Source organism: Lepisma saccharinum, chromosome 2 (genome assembly GCF_977018435.1).
Source record: "Lepisma saccharinum chromosome 2, izLepSacc3.1, whole genome shotgun sequence".
Lineage (NCBI taxonomy): Eukaryota > Metazoa > Arthropoda > Insecta > Zygentoma > Lepismatidae > Lepisma > Lepisma saccharinum.
The window spans coordinates 84,413,787-84,435,260 of NC_139230.1; the positions used below are offsets into that span (position 1 = coordinate 84,413,787).

At 36.7% G+C, this 21,474-nt stretch overlaps 1 protein-coding gene across 1 annotated transcript in view; it reads right to left on the minus strand.

The window, feature by feature from the left end:
- The window catches only part of LOC145984076 (putative inactive tyrosine-protein kinase Wsck), a 181,029-nt gene that overhangs the window by 142,437 nt on the left and 17,118 nt on the right, over window positions 1-21,474 (minus strand). Inside the window, exons 2-3 of the mRNA XM_083117466.1 lie at window positions 13,424-13,518; window positions 4,814-4,946 (exon numbers count right to left, since the gene is read on the minus strand). Of these exons, the coding sequence (XP_082973592.1) occupies window positions 4,814-4,946; window positions 13,424-13,493 (203 nt within the window). The 5' untranslated portion in view covers window positions 13,494-13,518. The remainder of the gene's footprint in view (window positions 1-4,813; window positions 4,947-13,423; window positions 13,519-21,474) is intronic.

A 21,474-nucleotide genomic window follows, 5' to 3' on the forward strand; every position in this document is an offset into this window, starting at 1 on the left:
GCCCTTCACACTCCACTGTGAAGAAATGGTACTCAAACTTTAAGTGTGGTGATTTTTCCACAGAAGATGGTGAAAGGTGTGGGAGGCCAGTGTCAGTGTCAACTCTGGAAAAAGTGGATCAGGTTCATGACCTGATTTTGAGTAACAGACGAATTTGACTTCAAGTGATAGCTGAGACCTTGCACATATTCAAAGAATGTGTCTGGTCAATAATTCATGATCAGTTGGACATGCACAAGTTTTCCGCGACATGGGTGCCCAAACGTTTGAACGCAGATGAGAAACGCAAGCGTGTGGCATCTTCTCAGGTGATTTTGCGGTATTTTGCAAACTCTAAGGACGAATTTTTGAATCGGCTTGTTACCCAGGATGTAAGTTGGTTCCACTACTTTGATCCTGAGACCAAACAGCAATCATGCGAGTAGCGCCACTCAGGATCTCCCAGGCCAAAGAAATTCAAAGCACAGAGGTCCGCAGGTCTGCTTGCCTCAATATTCTGGAATAAGATGGTGTTTTGTTATCAGACTACCTTCCAAAGGAACAAACCATAACATCAGAGTATTACTGCAGTCTTTTGGCTAAAGGATGCTATTAAAAAGCGCCGGGGAAAATTGAGAAGAAGTGTGTTGTTTCTGCAGGACAATGCTCTCATTCACAAGGCTCTGGAAGAACAATGGATTTTCTGAAGGACCTAGGGTTTCAGTGCATTGACCACCCATGTTACTCACCAGACCTGGCGCCCTCTGATTGTTATCTCTTCCCTAGACTGAAAAAAGTTCTGAAAGGACAGAAATTTAGAAGTGATAACGAGGTTATAGCAGCTGCCAAACAGTTTTTTGGAGACCAGGAGAAATCATTTTTTTTGGAGGAGTTAGTGAAGTTGAAGCAACAAAGTGACAAGTGTGAAGACCTTCGGGGAGAATACGTTGAATAACCTGAAACTTTCGTGCCTGTAGCTAAAGTCCTTCTGGGTCAGCCCGAGAACTTATCAGCCCCCTCGTAATGTGAACCTTGCGGCTCGCATTCCAATCGTCTCACTGACACAACACACATACACACTGCAATAACACAAACAAGTAACGGCAAGTAACCAAGAATAACACTCTTGCGCACAGTACGAAATTAACACGCTCTTGGTTTACATCTGCTCACCACTATATTCACAGCTTTCTTCATCTAGTTGCGAAGGAACAAAAAACTCGAGCTCGGAAATTTCGGATTGCAAGGAAGCTCACAAAAACCATTGACTTTTAACGGATTTGTCTGCAGTGTAATCTTGATACAGTGTTGCTGACAAGAGACAGGTGTACATGTTGACGAACATACATCAGTCACCAGCTGAGGGAAATTTCTGCGATGGCCATGGCAACGTACTCAAGCTGGCTATTGTATGCGAATACAATAGCCACATGGGTTATGTTGACAAGGCCAACAACATGACTAATTCCTACAGTGTCCAACGAAAGACCATGAAGTGGACTGTCAAGCTCTTCTTCCACCTTCTTGACCAATGTTTCCTGAATGCCTTCCTGCTCTTCAAGTCATTTCATCAGAACATGAGGCACTTTGGGGATCAGGGGCAGGCCAGGCACTCGAACCCCATCTCCCCAAGCTGCAGCACAACCCAGTCCGTCAGGTCCCAGTCATCAGCAAACAGGCGGTACAAGGTTTGTGACTTTCGTCACTTCCCCACCATGGTACAAGAACAGCGGAGATGCATACCGTGCGGGCCATGAAACCCAGGACGAAGTAGATGCCGCTGTATTACCTGTAAGGTGCCCCTGTGTCTGTAGCCATGTTTTATGGAGTACCACCAGTAAGGCATCATGGCTCCAGACCAAGCCTGGGAGCTGGAGCAGCAAAGGTAAGTACAAAAAAAACTTCTTATTTGTACTCCTCTTCCTATTATTTTATTTTTTACAAACTGATATGCCTGCGATAATTTCAATGTGCATTTTGAACTTTTCATGTCCTTTTTTTCGGGGGGTGGGGGGAAACCCTAATTTTTTAAAAAAAAATATTTTGGGGGATTCCCCCTCCCACTCCAAATACACGCCGAATGTGTATAAATTTTATATCGTCTGAATCTGTGATTCATTCCGCGTACAACGGTACATCATTCATCTCCCTAAGGCAATTAGCCTCTGAGCTATAGTCATTTCAATGTAACCCTGAATTTCGCTGAAATCTGAAGCTTGAGACAGTGGCACGCAGGCCTTTTCTTTCGGGGGTACAACTCGCATTACATTGGTCATATGATAATGATGCATATATTTTCTGTTTCTTACATGCCAGCGATAATTTCTATGTGCATGTTGACCTTTTCATGTCCTTTTTTTTGGGGGGGGGGGACATTTTATTTTTTAAAAAATCATATTTTGGGGATTCCCCCTCCATATATGTATAAGCAGAATGTGCATAAATTTTATATCGTCTGAATTTGTGATTCATTCCACATACAACGATATATATCATTCATCTCTCTAGATCAATTAGCCTCTGAGCTACAGTCATTTCAAGGTAACACTGCATTTTGAAGCTTGAATCAGTGGCATCCTGACCATTCCTTTTGGGGGTACAACTCGCATTACATTGGTCATACGATAATAATGCAAATATTTTTGTGTTCCTTACATGCCAGCGATAATTTCCATGTGCATGTCGACACTGTCATGCACTTTTTTCTTGGTGGAAGGGGGAAATCCCAATTTTTTCCGAAATTTTGGAATTTTGGGGGTTCTCCCCTCCCAACCAGCACATATATGCTGAATTTGCATAAATTTTATATAGTCTGAATCTCTGGTTCATTCCATGTACAACGGTATATCATTCATTTCTCTAGAGCAATTAGCCTCCGATCTACACTCATTTAATTGAAACTCTGCATTTTGCTCAAAATCGGCTCAGACACCAATTCAGACTCTTACCTGTGAAAATGGCCTTAGGCTCCAAAAGGTTAATAGGCTTTTTCTTAACACCTCCCTATTATCCGACATTTTCGCTAATCAGACGTACTGCTGGCCCATTTATGTCGGATAAGCGAGACTCTACTGTACATGTACATACATATATTCAAACATAAAAATCGTCCGAATGCAAGATAAAATTTTCAGACTCAGGTGATTATAAGAGTCTGAATTGAACTATGTTTGCAAGCAATTGGGCATTTTTCAAAGTTTTTTGGCAAATTTTCATTTTTATGGACAAGACTAGATTTTTGATTGATTGATTGATTTGGTGTTTTAAGTCCACTTTATGCACAGTAAGGCTAATCGGGACTGGACCTACAGTTTAAAGTGGGATCCGAACCACTATGTGACTCCACCGGGTATCGAACCCAGGACCCCTTGATTTCAAGGGCGACAACGCTACCACTGCGCCATCGGGAAGCCAAGACTAGATTTTTATCAATTATCATACATTTTTGAATCTTTATACAGTTAGTAGTCTGGTTGGGTCAAATGAACTTATTTTATAATATATACTACCATCAGACTCTGTAAAAAAAAAGATCACTCTTAATGAATTGATGTTGGTAAAATAGATTTTCTATTTTTTAAATTCCATATATTCATTCTCAATCTTAAGGCAAGGAGGGACAATAACGCACTAGTTGTGCATTTATTTCAATATTGTCGGATTGGGTCCTGCTATTTAAAAAAGGGTTTAGTATGCAAGAGAGTATGAATTTCTCTCCAAGTTGCAAGTGGAAACTGTTTTTCAAGTTGATTAGTAAGTTAGACATGATGTTTGAAAAATATGATTAATAAGTATTTACAGAATCCCATGTATTCCTTATGGGAAATAGACTTCAACTTCAAATTACAGCTAATCAAATGGAAGTTTCGACTCTTCGTACTACTATGACATAGTTCAACGTGTCCTCTTTCCGTCCATGTACTTTCCTACATCATTGGATGTTTGATATTCCCAAGACAACGAATAAAATGATAGTCCCATAAGTGTAATGTATTTCTCCTTGCCTCCTACAGCCATCCTGGCAGTGTTGCCAAACCTGAAGGGTATGAAAGACCTAAATATCATCTTAAATAGAGCTGAAGATGACTTTCAAGGAGCTAGATTTAGGAAGGCTGGATAAAGTGCCTCGCCTAGGGTAATTTTAGGTGTCAGAGGGGTGGGGGCGCTGCTATTATCGATAGCTTTAAGTTCATGGCAATTTATTCTTAGTTTTCACCGCCTAGATTTGGCACCATCACCCATGTTAATAATCCAATTATGTTCATATGAAATCGAATATAAAGGATTCCCGGATAATAATATTGTCATCTTCACCTTAGCCACAGCGCTATATATAAAAATACCTGGGGACGAAAGAGGGGGTGGGTGACACAGCCTATATATGAATATCACGTCACGTGCAAAATGTACACTCATGACAAAGGTTGGTCTTTATGGGCCGGAGCCAGTGGTGGCATCATGGTGGAGCAGAGGATGGGTGCCACAGTTCACAGTCAAACGAGTGCACGAAAGAGCCAGATCTGGATCCAAAAGAGCGAAGTTGGCAACAGTGATCGGCAGCTGCCCCAGAGAGAAAGACCTAGGGAAAATTGTCCCTTCTCGCCTTAATAAAGGTTATATGTCTGCCATTTGTTTTAGATGCTCATACCCTGCTTAATATTTTCTTTTATGTCAAAATGTCAGCAGGGGGAATTTGTAAAGTCGATGATGAAGTAAAAGCTTTTCTCCTAATAAATCAGCATCGACGTTACACCATGTAATCCTAGAATCTTCCTTCTATCAGTTTATGTTATTCAGTCACTCTGTGTAACAACAACGGAAACATCTAACTTACCTAAAATATAAGCGCTGGCATGCAGATACACACTCTTCTACAGTATCTCCAGATGTTGGGCTTGTAATTTGCTGTGGAAGATCACGGGCAGAGGTGTCATCTTTGTAACATCCAATAGAACTCCCCATCATCTCTGAAAATAGTTAACAAACATGAATCACAATATTTGCACAAACATTTTTATCACTTGTCAACCTCCACAGTGCATGTATTAATGGCATGGTTGGGACAAGTAAAATATGGTTCTTCTACATGTTTAATTTCCATACTCTAATTTTCATAAAGTTTTCATTACAAAATAAATTTTAACTAAAAACAACTTTAACAGATACTCTGCCTAACTTCACCTCAACTACCCAATCTTTTAGTCAATCACCACAACCCTCTACTCTCTTCCTATCTTCAATTGGCATGAGGTAAAAAGCATACGAACAGTGTGGTTTTGCCAATTAGAATAAAATTAAGAATATCTAACATTGGATCAATAGGGCATTTCACACACTTCAAAACTTATTTTTCAATGGATCTATTCCACATCAAATCAACACAATTTTTAAACAAATTCTACTTCATCTTGATTTTGAGGAGATTTGGCAATCTTACTGGTATAGGGTGGTCCATAAGATCAAAAACAGATGTGGATTATCAAATATCCCAATCCATGGTGTGGGAAAGGAGGTGAACTTCTAAGTATATGCTATTAACATGGTGGCCATCTTGGAGAAAACTTCATTTTCTAAATGAACAGCTCTACATGTGGCACCAAAATGGGTTAGAATTTCAGGAGAAAAACAACTTTCATTATCAGATGGGTAGTTTATTCTTTATCTGTGGTCCCATAAATACTACATATATGCTAAGTGGGCTAAAACAATAATAAAAAAACATAAATATGAGAATCATGCACGCATAAATTGTATACAAAAAATTACAACTGTTTTTCACACTATTAACGTTCTTACCATACAAGTTCTAATGCATGTATTTTCATCCTACAGAGAGATATTCAGCACAAAATATCTTCTATTACAGAGAAATTTCTGAGTCATGATTGACAGATTTTTCAAGTTCTGTCATTCTAAAGGCACATCCTCACTATGCCAGCTGGCAAGGCCACATGCAAAAGTCATTCTACTTTGCTGAACTTGATAGACGTCCCCACAGGACTGCGGTGTGGAGACATGCATCAGTCTGGTTCTTGTTCGACAGCTTGTTGGCAGCAGACGTGAAATACTCAGTGAAAATGCAAGACAAGCATGGTTGACAATTTTTTTTTTTAATAAACAAATAAGAGGTAAAAAGGGTAAAGTGTTCCCCTGTGCTTAGCACCATGCCATAAAGGCATATAGGGGTGTGGGGGTAACGCCCCACACTTTGTTGATCCGATCGTGAGTGTGGGTGATGTGATCAGCACCACACCCCTGACTGCCTTTACCCCCCAGGGTTTCCCCCAGGTACCCATGTTATTCGATGCTGGGTGGGTGCCGGGGCCACTTCATACGTTAGAAAAGTTCCCGGATTTGAACCGACCTGGGACCTTTAGCATGGTAGTCAAACACGTTACCTTTGAGCCACCATGGCCAAACAAATAAAACAGTTTTTGTTTTAAACATGTTTTAATCAAAAACAAAAAAAAAACTTGTTTTAAACATATAAAATGTTTAAAACATAACGCCAAGACGACTTATTTTCTAAGAATAATGATTAATAAGTTGGGTGACCATATGTCCCATTTCAGATGTGTGTCCCGGTGGTCTCATCAATATTATTAAAATAACACTATTTGTCCCGTTTTATGAAGGTCAAGGAGTTAGCTTGAAAATCAAATATAAATTTGAGACACATTTCATTTTTAAAAAATGTTGGTGGAATTTTTAAACTAGTGTCATGGCTACAAAATGTTCCGTTGTCGTGGAGAATGTTCAAGCAGACACTTGTAATGTTTTCCATACATTCCAATATTGCAGAGCAATGAATAGACATGACCAAGAAGAGTAAGTGTAGTTTCAATACAATCCTGCAAACAAGAATCTACACACAAACTGATAGGACACATGACGTGTTGGGTGTCAGATATGCGGGGAGTTTTATGAACGGTTGGTGAAGAGTAAAGCTGTTCTCAAGAAGATCAATTCTTCTGATAAATATTTCTGGCATTCCTCAACTTCAGAGTCGGGCTAACATAGAAGGTTGATCAGAAGGGACCAGAAACACGATGTAAGTTACACCAAAACTATAATAATTAATACAACAGAAGATCATATTTAATTTACTGTTTATGATGTATCATTTAAGTCATCCATACTTTAATTTTACAATAATTTTATAATTAGGACTAATCGATTTTTGAGGGGGGGGGTAGTGGCAGCAATTGGGTTCCAAAATTGGGGGGCAAGATCCCAAAACTGGGGGGTAAGGTTAGTTTACTTTCTCTTGGTATATAACGTTTAGTATAGTGCTGCGGCAAAAATTGCAAAAAAGTGGAGACGGGGCAACCGCACCCCCTAATCAACGCTACTGAGGGGGTAGGGCAAACTGACCTTCTTGAGATGTCCCGTTTTGGGGTCAAAATATTATGGTCACCTTATTAATAAGGAATCTGTTAATCATCCCAAGGAATGACTGTGTCTCTAGATATAAAGTCAACACTTGATTAACTTCCTATAACACCTATTTACGCTACTCTTAAATCTCACATGTAAGCTGTTTGAGAAAGATAAACTAATCCACATTATCCACATTTTAGCTACTCTGTTTTGCGAAATTCATTTATCCTGAATGCAACAAAATACTGACTAACATTACAGGCACGTATCTAGAAATGTTTCGGGGCGGGTCCGAACCAAGTGTCTCATAATAATAATAATAATAATAATAATAATAATAATAATAATAATAATAATAATAAGGTTTCAACTAAAATAATTATATTAAATTAATTAAAATAGTATTAATTTAAATATTCAAATTAATTAACATTATATTTTTATTTCATGAATAAGTGAAAGGACGGCATAAGAATAGTGATATAACAGCACGTATCATTGCCTAGCTTACATCGGCAAAATTTACATAAAAACAAGCCCTGGCAAGGAACAAGGAAATTAATGTCAAATAGATAAACAATTGAACATTTATTGAACATAAAAAAGTATGTTAGATCCAGATGATGAAAAGTAAAGTTTCTGGTAATATTTTAAGAATGTTGTTATAAGTAGTTATAAATCTTGCATAAATCTTCTTTGGTACTGTCAAAGTCGTATGATCTCAATATAATCATTGCCTTCCAGTAAGTTTGGCAGAAATAAATAACCCTGGATTAAGCAACATGTATATTTTCATTATTTTTTTTACTTAGCAAGTCTTTTAGTTTGAGTTGGTGTTTTAAGTCCACTTTGTGCACAGTAAGGCTAATCGGGACTGGACCTACAGTATAAAGTGGAATCCGAACCACCGTGTGCCTCCACCGGGTATCGAAAGTAAATCTTTTGGGGAGGGGGTGGTCCAGACCCTCTGGACCTCCCATTAAATACATCCTTGATTAACAACTATGTGCAGTGTGTCAAGTGCGGAACAAATCTGTTTTATGCATATAGCCTACTATTCAATTTTATAAATGTTTTAAACACTTGTAGAAAGAAAGAAAGGAAACAGAGCCAGGCGTTTAAACGTGCCCCACGGGTACTCATTACGATATGTTTCTTTGTTAAATGAATATATATTTTCAGCCACTGAACAGACTTCTGTGCACAATAAACAAAATGACATGGATTGAATGAAAATACAAAGTTACAAAACACGAAAATAACCTGAGAATCAAATATAAGGTATCAAAATGTGTTTTAAACAAGTCTAAAAAATGTTACAACACTGTGTTTTAACACATTGAATTCCAGGGTTTTTAAATTGGCAATATCTCAGAAACCCGGGCATTTTATGTGATTTTCAACAATCTAAAACAATTTATTTCTTGGTCTTGCTATACATGTGTTATACATCAAAATAAAGGTAATTTATTTGCCTACATGATTAAAAAGAAACAATTAGAATCTGTGTATACTTCCAATACTACCCTTAGTATGAAACATGTGTGTGCAAGTAAATAACTCATTACAAGTAAATAAATAAGTTTTGAATTTCTTTCGAAATTTCAAGTAAACACATTGGTCAAGTGCATGGGCGCCCATAGGAGTTTTCTCAGGGAGGGGGCTCTTCAAGATTCTCAGCGGGGTTTCTTCACGATTCTCAGGGGGGCTCTTAAAGATTTCATATGTAGGGTGTACTGAACTAGATCCTGTCATCAACATAAAAAGTAATGTTAGCATACTAAATTCCATTAGCCAGGAAGTGGAGATCAAGCCCCCCCCCCCCCCCCGCTCCCATATGGGCACCCATGGTCAAGTGTGCGTATGTGTGTGTGTTTGTGAGTGATGATAAAGCACTAAAAATATAGGCCTAATACTGCAATCAATGAAATTAATGTGCTTTCCATTCAATGAGAAGACTGTTCAAAATTTCACCACCAGGGTACAGCACAATGCAGAGGTATATCAAAATAACTCCCAGAAACATTCTGCACATGCATGGCCCAGCATTGTAACTCCAAACATTCAAGTGATATTGCCTGTACTATGCACGTGCATGGGACACTCGCCATATTCAGGATGCTGGTGCATAGAATGAGCATGGGATTCAATGTGTTAAACTTTTTAAACATTTGTAAAAAACAATGCCTTGTGTTTTGAAGGTTTAAAATAAGTTATGTTATATATATTATATTTCTATAATGCTATAACTTGTGAGTCCCTCCTCTCCACTCCATGATCAAAGTTGAAGAAACAAGACCTAATCCTTCCCTAACCTGCCAGACATGCTCAGTGCTACACAGTGCACCCCCAACTTCAAGTGCCTGCACGATTTCCTTTGAAGAAAACTGCTACTAGTCAGGTTGGAATCGGCCTGGCAACTGGCCTGCCGACAGGCCGATAACACGTACCCACTTGCTCGGCTTTTGCGCACGGCCTTGCCAACTGGCATAGTGGGGCACACCTTAAGGTGAAGCCACAGCTAAGGACATTGGTCAACCAATGCAATTGTAATTTTCATACAGGACATATGAATATGAATATCAAACAAATGAAGGGCTGCTAGATCATGATGGCCAGCATAAGCAATAATAATGCCAATTAATATTAAGGAGAGGCAGTAAAAGAGAAAATACATAAACATTAATTCAATAATAGTATTCAGGAATGAACAATCTCTAGGTTATTTGCTATAAATGCAACAGATTAATTAGTACTCTACCTGTCTCTCTACTGTTAGAATACACAGTCAAAATTCATCAAGTCATTATCAATATTATGTTGGTCCAATGGGTGCACCTATGCCATGTATTACCATACCCTCTGGCAATCAGAATTCAACTTGGGAAACAATAACAAATTGAATTCAACATACGAATTTTACATGGGAAGGTAGCTTTGAGACAACACAGATTCATTTTCTAAGCCAAAAGCATTACAATCACCCTGTAATATGTACTAAATTGAAAGGTACAATGATCTATTCAAGTTCTTCATAGACATTTGTAATTTTACATCACACTGGTAGAATATCAGTTATTGGTATATGATAATGTTATATCAGTACTTTATGGGTACTGGTTAAAATTTCATACATATTCATCAATATCATTTACAAATACAGTGACAGGCAAAAACAATCATATCATATAAAATAACTGACAGCAGTAATAAAAATAACAATTCTAAAAACAGTACTATGATTTGAGGATTTAAAAAAAAATTGCCAAGCCTAAAGTAACAGTTCAAACTGAAAAGGTACACGAGTTTGAGTTTGTTTTTAACTCCAGTTGCACAAAAGGGCTAATTGAGACTAGACCTACATTCAAAGTGGGATCTGAATCACCATGTGTCGCCACCAGGCATTGAACCCAGGACCCCTTGATTACAAGATGACAATTTTATAAAAAGGGATTCTCACACAAATTCAAGGTCAGTAAATAAAATGTGACTGGCAACATTGCACACCATCTGGCAATGCTGCAGGCTCACTGATCTCGGGAAGGCTACATAAACATCACATTGACCTTCAATGCAACTTGCGAGCAGCAACAGTTGTTAGTCCATTTTTCATGAAGTGGTTCTTTGTCATGTGTCACAGAAATGGAAAAGCACAATTTCAAGTAATGATGTGTGATAAAGGTTTGTGTAAAATGTCATGCAAATGTTTGAAAAAATGAAACAAGCCTACAGGGATCATGTTTTGTTGAGGTCACAAGCGTTCAAGTGGCACATGGCATTTTCAGAGGGCTGTGAATCCATTCAAGATGAATCCCACACTGGAAGACCTTCAACTTCAAAAACTGGTGACTATGTGGGAAAAGTGTGAGCTCTTGTGCAATTTGACCATCAACTGACAGTAAAAATGATAGGTGATGAGTTGAATTTGACCATACCAAGGTCCATTGGATTTTAACACAGGAATTGGGCATGAGGAAAGTGTGCAAAGATCATTCCCAAAAACCTCACTATTGAACAGGACAACTGGTAGGACATATGTTGTGATCTCTTGAAATACATTTAAAAGTGATGAGAAGTTTTTGAACAAAGTGATTGCATGTGACGAATTATAGATTTTGGAGTATGATCCTGAAATTAAAAATCAGTCAGGAATGGCACACATCCTCCTTCCCACATAATAATAATAATAATAAAAGAGAGAGAGAGAGAGAGAATGAGCAAATCCAAGATCAAATCCATACTCATCTGCTTTTCTAGACAGTCACGGGATTGTCCATAAGAAATTTGTGCCTCAATGACACACGGTTCATCCATTTAAATACCATAAAATTCTTGAAGGATCACAAAAAAAAAAAAAAGAAGTTGTTTGCATGCATCTGGACATTGCCAACATTTCGATGCTTCACAATAACAATGTCCCCTATCTCTGTGAGCGAATTTAAAAAGTGTATTCCTATGGTTCCTTAGTTCCCTACAGCTCAGAGGCGATCTAAGTTCCTGTGACTTTTTCCAATTTCTCAAATTGAATATCCACCTAAAATGATGTCATTTTGGGATGGTAGGCAACACTCAGAAAGCTAGGTTGATGAAGTCACTAGGATGGACTAGTGAATAAAATATTACTAGTATTAATAGAAAGTAAATTAAAGGTGTGAACATCACCAAACCATGTCCAAGAAAGACCGTGATAAATCACAATTAGGTTTGGTTTGAGTTGATGTTTTAAGTCCACTTTGTGCACAGTAAGGCTAATCAGGACTGGACCTACAGTTTAAAGTGGAATCTGAACCACTATGTGCCTCCACCGGGTATCAAACCTGGTACCCCTTGTAGCGACGACACTACAACTGCTCCATCGGGGAGGCCCTACATCACAATTAGGCCTGAGCCAATGCTGATGTATCAGTATCAGATGATAACAAGCAATATCAGTATTGGAAAGAATGGTTGGATTTTATTTATTGATATCGGCCAATATTTATCTGGCATTTAAATTGTTCACAGGGTCCACATAAATGCAGCATGATACTTTTACAGACTCTGATTATCATAGAAGTTGTGCAAAATTCAAGGTTTCCATTGATTATAACATGAATATTATGCAATAAATTGTATTTTATGATTATAATATTTTTGTGCATTTTTTTAAATATTTTAAAGTAACTTGATGCTTATGATTGTTTACATTAATTTACATTTTGAACAGGTTTTAACTGTTACAATTTTCAGGCACTGGTATTGGTGTCAGTGGGAATCAGTAAGGGTATTGGTATTTGTACATTCTAATCACAAACAATTAAATATTGTAGTTATTTTCTGCTACTCGAATTTACTATATGTAGTAAAAAAAGACAAACCAATTATGTTATAAAGAAATACACAGAAAACAACACACAAAAGTAAATTTTACAGTAATGTCCCTCAAACAAAATGATTAAGATTATGCATTAAATAATGGTACTACATTGTGTAAGCATCAGTGATCTCTGGTCTTTTTTGACTTGATGCTAATCTAAGTTCATTCAAGTATTTTTTATAGACAGTGCCCTTTTCTTTGCTACTGTCAATTTGAACATAACATGGGAAATACATACCCTAATACAATTCACATCCATTCTTACCTAGGTACTTATATAACCACAAACTATATGTACAAGTATGAAATCAATTTTCACCATACTTTATACAATATTAACATGCTGTGTAAAATGCTAACCTATACAATTATTCTCAAAACATTCCAAAACATCTTACCCTGGACAAAAGTTATATATCCAGGAGTACTATACTTTTTTTTTCTGAAACTTTCCTCATGTAGGTGCACACATCAATAATAGCAAACTGAAGGAGTATATCTTTTTACATAAAAAAAAATTCCAATTACTTGAATGATAATCCTGGAGTAAGAACATGTGATTTTCTTTTCTGAATTTTTAATTTATACTAGGGATCAGAAAGATTAATCAGTACTCTATCGGTATCAGCCGATATAGGCATATCAGTGTATTTGTTTATCGGTAAAATTACCAATTATTTCATTTGTCATTCACAGGTTAACACTCACCTGAAGAGGTCCATCTTGATACAAATCCAAGTATTACAAGAAGGTGAACAATTACAATATGAAGATACATAGCTGTCCTTGTTTTTGATGACACCCTACGAAGAAAGGAAATAAAACCTTAAAATACCAATTATACATTCAAGACTTAAAAATAGCATGTACAAGTTACATTAATAATGGTTCAATTCAATAGAGCAATCTATACTGAATATCAGATGATTCACACAAATTTAAAATACTTAGAGGCAATGCTGCGATTTGAGGTTGTACCCTTTTCAACTTTGAGTTGTACAGATTTTCACTTTCACATCTCGAATAGGCAGTGAAAATTTCCAAAAATGTTCTCACATTGAAATTAAAGAAATACTTTTAAAATCTTAACAAGCTTCCATAGCTATTTCAAAAATTTGGTATAGGTTTCACTACAATTCTATCATTTGATTAAAAGCTGGCATTTTTATGGGATTGTTTTACAGAAGGATAGTTTTATTGGGAGGGAGACTTTAGCCATTTTTTTTTCAATTGTGGCCTACATATTTCAGTTGCAGTTCCTGTTTTGGGATTAGAAGTTCCTAATGCCACATATTTTTAAACTAGCTACATAATCTTACATAATTCTGCAACCACAAAATATATTTCAACCATTACTTCTAGTTTTCTAATTTGTTTTGCCTTGTGTGAGTGTTAAATTTAAATGTTGAAGTCATAATCAATGACGATACAAGGGGCAAGGCAACTACTGGCCAACTACTTCACCTGTTCCCCCGGTAAGTAAACTAGATGCTCTTTCAGCCAAAAAAAAATGTATTCTTTCACAGTATTCTGGGCCATGTTAAATGTGACTGCATCCCAATTTCTGGTTTGATTGATTTTATTTTACTTCATATTTCTGCCACTTTTGGCTAATCACAAGCAAGGTTGGCCCGGGTGGGTCCAGCCCAGTTTTCCCCACGCATTTTTTTTCTTCAGAAAACCCACCTTGAAAAAACCCAGTGACAAAGTTGTTTTTGTTTTTTTCAGAAAATGTAAATTATTGCTTTAAATACTTGTGAGGTTCTACTATTGCCAAAAATTTTGGAAAACTTCTAAAGGAGAGCTTATAATGCTAAAAATAATGAATGTAGCACAAGTCATAGTTTGTTTTTTTTCAAATCATGATAAAAATGGACTTTTAACAGAAATAGAAATAATACATATCCAAGGAACAAAAAAGAAAAAGTATCAGCAATTTTTAGATAAAACGTTTGCATTGATTAATGCAGCATAGTTGATCAAAGCTTTTAATTTTGAATGTGTTAGCACTTTGGTTGTCAGTCACTTCCTTATGCAGCAGAAGTAATAGTGATACATCATAGTTTAAACTGTGATGATGAATTGATACAATAATTTTTTTGCATGTTTAAGCATTACACGGGAGAACTGAGTACACTTTATTGAAATGTCGTTAATTGTGGCATAAATAAATCATAACATTCTTCAAATGATTTTTCTCATTTCTCATCATAATGGGTTGCTTGCCAATGCAAGACAAATGTTATTTACGTCTGGTTAGGAGCTTGTTACCCATGTAAGTTTTGCACCTTCATGATCTACCACAATTTCAGTTTTTTTCTTACTTTCCTTTAAGGGCACGTGTAAAGGGTACTCAAGTAAATACAATGTGCATGTATACTTTCATATTTTGATCATTTTTGACATTTTCAAACCATTGAATAGACTACAGTTTTGAGCTTTGTGCATAAAACCTACAGGAGCATTATGTACTTGCACTATAATTTGACAATAAAATTATCAAAGTATGGTGCATGGTTTAGGAGAAGCATGAGTTAGGGTGGATGGGCTATGATAACTGCAGTAAATTTACAATCATTTAGGTAAAATTATTTCTGCAGCTAGAAAACTTGTGAGTAAAATTGGACAATGTGTTTCAAGATGGTGGATGAAAAACTGATTTTCCCCATGTTGCAGGCTCTATGCTATGCTCTACACTTTTTTTGTTCAAAACTGTCTAGAATACATTTTCAGAGTATAAGGAATTAAACTGAGTCATTTTAGAGATTTCATTGGTCCGCAATTTTGCAGTAAAACTTTTAAAATAATATTTCATAGCATAGGAGAGGAGTGGTGGTAAAATCACACACATTGTATTTATGATAACCACCATAAATGGAAAGCTTTTGAGTTGCAATTTTTATAGTTGCAAGATAACTTGATGGATTAGTCTCACATTCTATTTGCAGAAAATTGGTCATGTTTAAAGATAGCAGACCACAGACCCATTTAACATGTCTTCCATGATTTAAATTATGCTCATATTTGACTAGGTTACATTTTCATAAATTAAGAAAACAAGTCTCAGCAATGTTACGGCATCACTTCAGTTTTAAGCTTTTAATAAAACTCTGTAATATAGTGTGTGTTTTTGGAAGGGTGGGGATAAGTCACCAATTTTGAGACCATGATAACTGCAGCAAATATAGAGGTTTTTAGCTGAAATGAATCACAACTAGATACACCTTGGGAACGATTTTTTTTTTTTTTTTTTCAAATGATTTCAAGATTGTAAATGAAAAATTGATTTTTCATATGCTGAGCTAGATTCCAAATTCTGGTGACTTTCAAATGCCTAAACTGCATTTCTGGAGATTAAGAAAAGAAAATCTTTTAAGAATTTTAGACAATAAATGTTTTAAATATAGTGCATGTTTGGGGAGTGTGGGGACCAAATTGATGGTCACTGATGTTTTGACCATGGGAATTGCCATTTGCATAGCAGACAAGATATTTTGGATGATGTATAAGTATTCCATTTGGACGAAATCAGCCAGACAATTAAATGTGGCAAATTGTAATTTGGCATGTTAATACACAGATGCTTGAAACATCCAGAAAGATAATGGGGAAACACAACTGTGATAAACTATGAAATAACTGCATTGAAGCAGACTGAAAATATTGTGTTGCATAGTACAGTGCGTTTCACAGTCGAGTCTTCTACAGAGCGGCAGCCGCTTCATCGGGAAGCGAGAGCATGTCTGACAGCAAACTGGATGCAACATCCGCGTAACTGGAACCACTAGCTATGTAATGAAATAAGCTCATACACTCGTACAATTACACAGACAGTTAAAATTAAACTGAGCATGTACCTTGTTACAAGAGGTGTTGGAAATGATGTGATCCAGCTTCCAAAAATTTACAGCATTTTTTAAGCAAATTTTCACGAACAGGTATCAGTTCCTCTTTCAAAATTGTTTCAATTACTCTCCTCACATCTTATTTCAATTCTTCTAATGTATGGTTTCTGGCTTAAAATCTTGGTAGCTCGCCATGCAGATGATATGCATCTTGTACAAGGCACCAGAGGGATATTTGAAAAGTGTGTAATGATCGTGCTCCAACGTTGTCTAGTTTCTATGTACGTAAGACTCGTACATAAAAGTGTGTAGTTTTAAATTGTACATAGCATTATTAGACTGCAGAAAAGCACCAGTAATACGTAAACTAAAACAAAACAATCTAAAACACTTGTAAACACCTTAACAATTCACAAACATGTGCAAAGTAGACACCAGCTACCTGGATACTGAAGCACTGACATGTTCCATGCCAAGGTCAGCATACAGCTGTGGATCTAAATGCCGGCAGACACCCTCCCACCACCCAGCATGTTAGTCGCCGCTTCACAGAAGACTCGACAGAGAAAGGCACTGTATTTTTGGATTATTTAATGGTCTATGGCACACGAAATAAATTAGATAAAAATGTGTTTGTAGCTGTATCATTATTCATTCCAACACAGGCACAACACTGCATTTACAAAATAAATTGTTTCATAAACTGAAGTTCAGAATGGAATATTCACTAATGGTAATTATTAAAAATGTGCTGCATCTTGAAAAAAATATACTTTAACATGCTTAAATTTGAATATCATTGCAGGAGAAATAAAGTAACAAACCTGGTTGATAAAATTGAAAGTCTCACTTTAAAATGTTATAGTTATTGCTATTTTTCTCTAAAGATTGGTTACGGCACTATCCAAGTTGATTTGTTATGTTACTGTGTTGCTTGTTAATGTGTTAATCATAACAACTACTCAAAATTGTGTTTGTTCATAAACGATGATGCATCCAAGTATACACACACACACACACACACACAAATGCATTTATCTTGTTTGATTTGGTTTATTTTAATTCTCTTTTGTGCCACATTTGACTAACCGCAAAGATGAGAAAGAAAGTGATGATATGATGAAATTGAGGAAGGGACACACAAAGAATACCCATGCTCAGGCCTGAATTTAAACCCAGGTCCTCTGGCATCATAGGCATTTCAATTGTTAAAATAAAATGTTATTAGTCCTCACCTAAAAGGTGCCAGCATGGAGTACCATTGTTGACTGCAGCAAAAAAAGCACTGAGACGATACCAATGCCGATACTCTTACCGATTCCCACAGATACTTGAAAATTGCAACAATTAAAATTTGTTCAAAATACTGACCAATATTGGTGTGTAAATATTCTTCTCCAATTATATTATAACTCCATTAAGCCTTGTTTCCATGATTATGAAAAACTAAATATAAATATATAAATAAACGTTACGTTAGTTTATGTTTTTAATGAAATAAATTACTGCCTTGGTCAGCATATTTAGTTTTTCATTTTCCAATTATATGCACCAATTTACCAAGAAATTTGCTTTAGAATATTTTAGAATTGCATGAGAATATTAAATTAGATATTGTGTAATCACAAAATATAGTTTTTTCTACAAAATAAAAAGAAAGTTTGAATTCTGCATAATTTCCAGGATAATTAGTCTGCAAAAGCACTTTTGCGGGCCCCGTGAAAGACCAAGAAGCCGGAAGAGTATCGGCAGATGAATTCCAACCAATACATTGGCATCGGTATTGGCTCAGCCCTAGTTATAACATATTTTCTACCTTTCCCCTCCCTGGAAGCCTGATTGTTGGATACACCAAAGTATGTGCCTCCTCAGGGAATGCAAGCTTTAAAACTAATACAGCATTACCTATTACACCCTCAAGGAAGAGTAGAATCAAAATGTTGGACAAATACCGTGCGTTCATTTCGATCTGCAGCCGAGAGATTGGGAGAAGCATGGTGGGCGGCGCTGACGGAGATGCCGACATTTGCGGCCTGTAATGCCCGCTTATTTTTATGGACATATGCAGACATTTATATAAATATTGCAAAACGAGCACTAACCTGTGTTATAACACGCAAAAGTTCTTCTGTAATTCATCACACAAATAAATACGCTTTAGAAACGATGTTAAGAGCTACAGATAATAAAACATTTTAATCATAGTTTTGACCAGTAACGTCCTGCTTAAGTTTATATCCTTGAAAAAGTTTTGTATCGATGGGGATCGTTTGGAGGTTTCGAATGTGCAACACTGTATCAAGATTACGCTGCAGACGAAACCGTCAAAAGTCAATGGTTTTCGTGAGCTTCCTTGCAATCCGAAATCTCCGAGCTCGAGTTTTTGTTCCTTCACGACTAGATTAAGACAGAGCTGTGAATATAGTGGCGAGCAGATGTATACCAAGAGCGTGTTAATTTCGTACTGTGCGCAAGAGTGTTATTCTTGGTTACTTGTCGTTACTTGTGTTATTGCAGTGTGTGTGTGTGTTGTGTCAGTGAGACGATTGGAATGCCAGCTCAAGTTTCACTTTAGAACAAAGAATTTTTATGTATGACACTTACGTGAAAACAGACTCGTGTCGGGAAGTGTGTAGGCAATTTGTACATAAATTCCCAAGCGTTTCACCTCCACATAGAGATACGGTTAGACATCTTGTCCTTAAATTACGATAAACTGGATCGTTAAATTTTAAAACACCTAAGCAAAAACGAGTGATTCTAACCGAAGCAAAACTCGATGAAATTGGTGCAGCGTTAGAACGTTCTCCAACAAACCTCTACACCGTGTTTCACAAGAGATGGGCGTGTCAAAATCATCAACACATACAGCCACTAAGGTACAAAAATTAAAACCGTACTCTTATAACAAAGGTTAGTGCTCGTTTTGCAATATTTATATAAATGTCTGCACATGTCCATAAAAATAAGCGGGCATTACAGGCCGCAAATGTCGGCATCTCCGTCAGCGCCGCCCGCCACGCTTCTCCCGATCTCTCGGCCGAAGATCGAAATGAACGCACGGTATTTTGGAACAGAAAATGTCAACACAAGGAGGAAATCGAGTGGGTAGAGCAAACCAGTACACGCTGCAGCAAAGGCTGCTAACTGCAGTCCCTCCCCCCCCCCCTCTACGCAATCCAGTTCCCTTTCATGTGTTCATTGGTGGAGCCTTCTCGCATCACTACTTCCGCAGACTTTTCATTCAGTTGCTCAAGAGATAGTAGGGACACAGTATAAAGCAATACAAATTGAATGTTAAGATACACTGCTACCCAGGGAAAAATGTATTTGATAATTAAAATATATATTTTTAAACATAGCCTGAAAAAAAACAATAAAACCCAGTTTGGCCCAGGTTTAATTAGGTTTTATCTGAAAAGAAATCCAGGAAAAATGCCAACCCTGATCGCAAGGATGAGTGATAATATGATGAAACTGATGAAGGGACACAACACAAGAACATCCATGCCAAGGTCAGGATTTGAACCTGGGACCCCTGGCATTGTAGTGCAATATGCACAATTTTCAGCATCAATACTGCATACAATGTGAAAATATGTAAATTATATCAGGGTTATTTGAGGTGAGATGCCCCCACAAGCTGTAATTAAAGCAGTTTCCACGATCTTTAGCAATATGCTGTTCAGTGTTCTCAGGTGGAGCCTGAACCGTATTGTGTGTAATTCCTGGATGTTGTATTTTCATAAATAATCTAGGTAATCTCCTCTACCTACAGTGTAGAATGTCAACAATTTATTTACAGTTGTATTTGTACAATAATAGTTAATTTAACTTTGATTATGCTAAGTGGTGCAAGAAACATGCAACAGAATGGTGTGCTATTATTTCACGGTCATGTTGCCTTTTCAAGGACCACCACAGAGTGGGGCACCACTCCTCGGACAATGCTCCATGTGAGGCGAGATGCCCCACCTGCTTTTATTCCTTAAATGATTTACAAGAATAATTGTAATAAATAAAAAAAATAAACAAATAAAGATATTTCAACTAAGAAGTCTTACAAGTATACAAAAGTCTAACCCTGATGTCATACTAAGAACATATTTTCAGCATCTCAGGCAATTCTGTTTCAGTGGTAGATCAGCCATTTCTATGCCCTTTGATGGCAATGAAGGACATCATCCAAGGATCTTCTTGTGAAACTCTCCAGTCTCTTTGCACAAGTAAATCCTTTTCTAACCTACGGCAAAATTCAATTGTCTTTGGTGAAATGCATATCAACCAGGAAGTATGTTCCAATATTGGCCTACCTGCTAAATTTATTTCCATAAGCAGCTCTAATGTGAACCTACAGTTTGATTACTATCAAGATCTAAGTAAAGGTGAACAGCCCAACAAGGCATTATCTACATCTTCAAAATACTTGAATGTTATTATTCCTGCCTTTGTGCTAGAGAAAAAAAGAAAAATGTGACAAAAAGCAGTGAACAAAGGTTTTTGATAATGAATTTATGTGAGAAGAATGAAATGTGGACATTGTATGGTGCCAGGTGTAACATTTGTAAGAGGAGAAAATAAAACTATGAATAGGCATAAGAGGAATGTTGATAAGTTTGCTTAGGTAAATTTTCCTAGTTTATATTTTTAAAACCCTATTTTTCAACAATTTTCTAATTTTCTCTTAAGATTTATGTTATATAGTGATTTTATTAAAAATCACTTTTCGTTCAACAAAAAACATTGCTCTGATTATGTTTTTCACAAAAAATACAATTTCTTTACGGTTTTTTACTTTAAACAATATTTATCATGTGGAGCATCTCAGGAGAGATTGCCAAAAGCATTGTCTTAAGAAAAGGCCCAAATTTCAGGTTATATGTTCCATTTACAAAAACTGTAGCTTGATATATG